This window comes from Etheostoma spectabile, chromosome 23, assembly GCF_008692095.1.
Source record: "Etheostoma spectabile isolate EspeVRDwgs_2016 chromosome 23, UIUC_Espe_1.0, whole genome shotgun sequence".
In the NCBI taxonomy this organism is placed as follows: Eukaryota; Metazoa; Chordata; class Actinopteri; order Perciformes; family Percidae; genus Etheostoma; species Etheostoma spectabile.
In genome coordinates, this window is record NC_045755.1 from 17,809,031 (window position 1) to 17,811,543 (window position 2,513).

At 36.8% G+C, this 2,513-nt stretch overlaps 1 protein-coding gene across 1 annotated transcript in view; it reads left to right on the forward strand.

Annotated features, from left to right (window-relative positions):
• creb3l2 (cAMP responsive element binding protein 3-like 2) overlaps positions 1-2,513 on the forward strand; it is a gene marked incomplete at its 3' end in the record, with an annotated part of 28,636 nt that overhangs the window by 21,804 nt on the left and 4,319 nt on the right. Inside the window, 3 exon segments of the mRNA XM_032505641.1 lie at positions 277-423; positions 887-945; positions 1,593-1,661. Of these exon segments, the coding sequence (XP_032361532.1) occupies positions 277-423; positions 887-945; positions 1,593-1,661 (275 nt within the window).

Here is a 2,513-nt window from a genome sequence, read left to right on the forward strand (position 1 = left end):
TTCTCCCATCCCTGAATGCTGTGTGGACGAGCCAGACCCTCCTTTGCAGCGCTGTGGAGGAAGGTCTGGCAATGCGAGACTAATTACATATAAACAGCCAAAAAGTGTTATTAATATTATGTTATAACATGAGACTTACACTTATTTAGAGTTATTTACCGGCTAATAATAAACTGTATTTCATCTGTAGCCATCTTCTTGCCTCATTGAGAACTGGCTTCTACAAAACATTTTCTGGGTCATAACGATTGGATTTCTCTTTGTGTGTGTGTGTAGAAGCTGCAGGGCTCGGGCCCGTTGATGCTGACGGAGGAGGAGCGTCGTACGCTGGTGGCTGAAGGGTACCCGGTCCCCACCAAACTGCCACTCACCAAATCTGAGGAGAAGGCGCTGAAAAAGATCCGCAGGAAGATCAAAAATAAGGTACAGACTAATATATCAGGCCAGGATATCGATCGCCATATGATTATTAATAAACAACCCAAACAAGTTGTCAATTACTGTCACTTAATGTGAATTAAATGTAAATGGACTTCATATTTATAGGATGGTGACACATTTGGATTCAGTGGAGTTTCTGCTCTGATTAGAAAAGAAGGGATGGAAAAAAAGCAAATAATTGGGAGAGATATTGTTATTCAAGCATCCATTCTTAAGAAAGTGTGTAGACTTAAAGCGTAGATTGAAGAAATATTCTTTTTTTTCTATAAGCAGTGACAGAAGAATTTAGTATTCACAGACGTTCCTCTTCTCTGAACAGATTCTAGGAGGTCATGTTTTAAAAAATAAAGCAGAATAAAACCTCAATACTTGTTGAAATCCGTAACATGACGTAAAGTAAACACACGTGCTTGTTCTTTTCTAAATGTGCTTTTCTTTGTTTTAGATTTCGGCTCAGGAGAGTCGCAGGAAGAAGAAAGAGTACATGGACGCTCTGGAGAAGAAGTAAGTCCTCGTCTTCTTCTTTATTCTATCATCAAAGCACAGAGACGGGGACATTTTAATAACTACTGGATTTACTGCAACTCCATTACTGATTTACTTTCACTGAACACCTGAAATAGTTCTGTATTCTGTATTTTCAACTGTTACAGTATTTCATATATTATGAGCAAACCTTGGATCCAAACTTATTTATTTATTTAGGATGCTTTTCGTACGTAGTAGTTGTGGGACAGATTGCCTCTCCTCCTCTTGTTTTCTATGGAACCTTTTCAGATTTGACTGTTTTCTATGTTTCATTCTTTTTATTGTATGTTATGTTGTTTTATTCTTGGTTCTTGATGTTAAGCACTTTGGATTCCTCCTGATTGCTGTAAAGTGCTATATGAATAAATGTTGATTTATTGATAGATTGAAATATATTGTTGTATGGTTGAAATGAGGCTTTGTGCGTGTGCGCAGAATAAAATCAATCAATCGATCAATCAATCAATTTTGTCGGGTACAAAAATGTCAACTACAAAATGTAATGAGAAATTAGATATTTAAAAACAAAATCTGAAATGTATGCATCTAGTCATGCTACTGTAGATAGACATACATAGGAAATGTCCAGTCACTGATCCTGCAGTACTCTTGTCTGACCACAGGGTGGAGACCTGCTCCAACGAAAACAACGAGCTGCGCAGGAAAGTGGAAACTCTTGAGTGTACCAACAAGTAAGAACACACAGTCCATGTACACAGATTACACACACATACATATTAATACACTCACTGCACATGTGATTGACTTTGTATAAAGGTCCTGAAACTTGTGTTTTAGACTCTCCACCCATTCAATTCAAGTAGTTCTGATTTTGGAGTAAGAAGAGGTTCAGGTAACATAAAGATTGTTTAATAGCTAGAGAACATCTATATATTTCTACATAGCTGTATCATATCAACAATAAAATACATGTAGTAATAATAATGATAGCTATTAATAATATTGTATTATCTTGTTTTATTGCTTGAATACAGCCTCAGGTAACACTACAACGCAGTGGTGGAAAAGTGCATTTACTCAAGTACTGGTTACTGGATTTTTTTGGATTTTTAAACGACAGTGGGCAAAACTGGAGCTACATGTGCAGAACTCTTAACTGTATGGTCCTAACACTAGTTTTTTTTTTTCATTGCTTGAACACAATTTTCAAAATTCTTCACACTTATCCCATGACTTTAACCACGACCTGCACAACACTGTGGATTTACAGCACTTGCTAGCACACTGCTGTCACCACTGTTAATCACACATTCAAAACAGGGTAGATCTCAGTCTGGTGTCTATCAAACTCTGCTGATTGCAATTGTAGCTGAAAGCACCAAATAAGAATTACAAAAATTATACACTGTACCGTATGAGAAAAACAGGTAAAAGAGCAAAGACACCAATATGTCCAGGTCAGATGTCTGAGGTTACATACACAGCTATAAAAAAAAAGTGAAAAACACTACCTTTACTAAAGTAAAACTGCGTTATTGCTGTTTTTCAGAAAGTAATGGAGGTGAAAGCAATGGAAACACCAC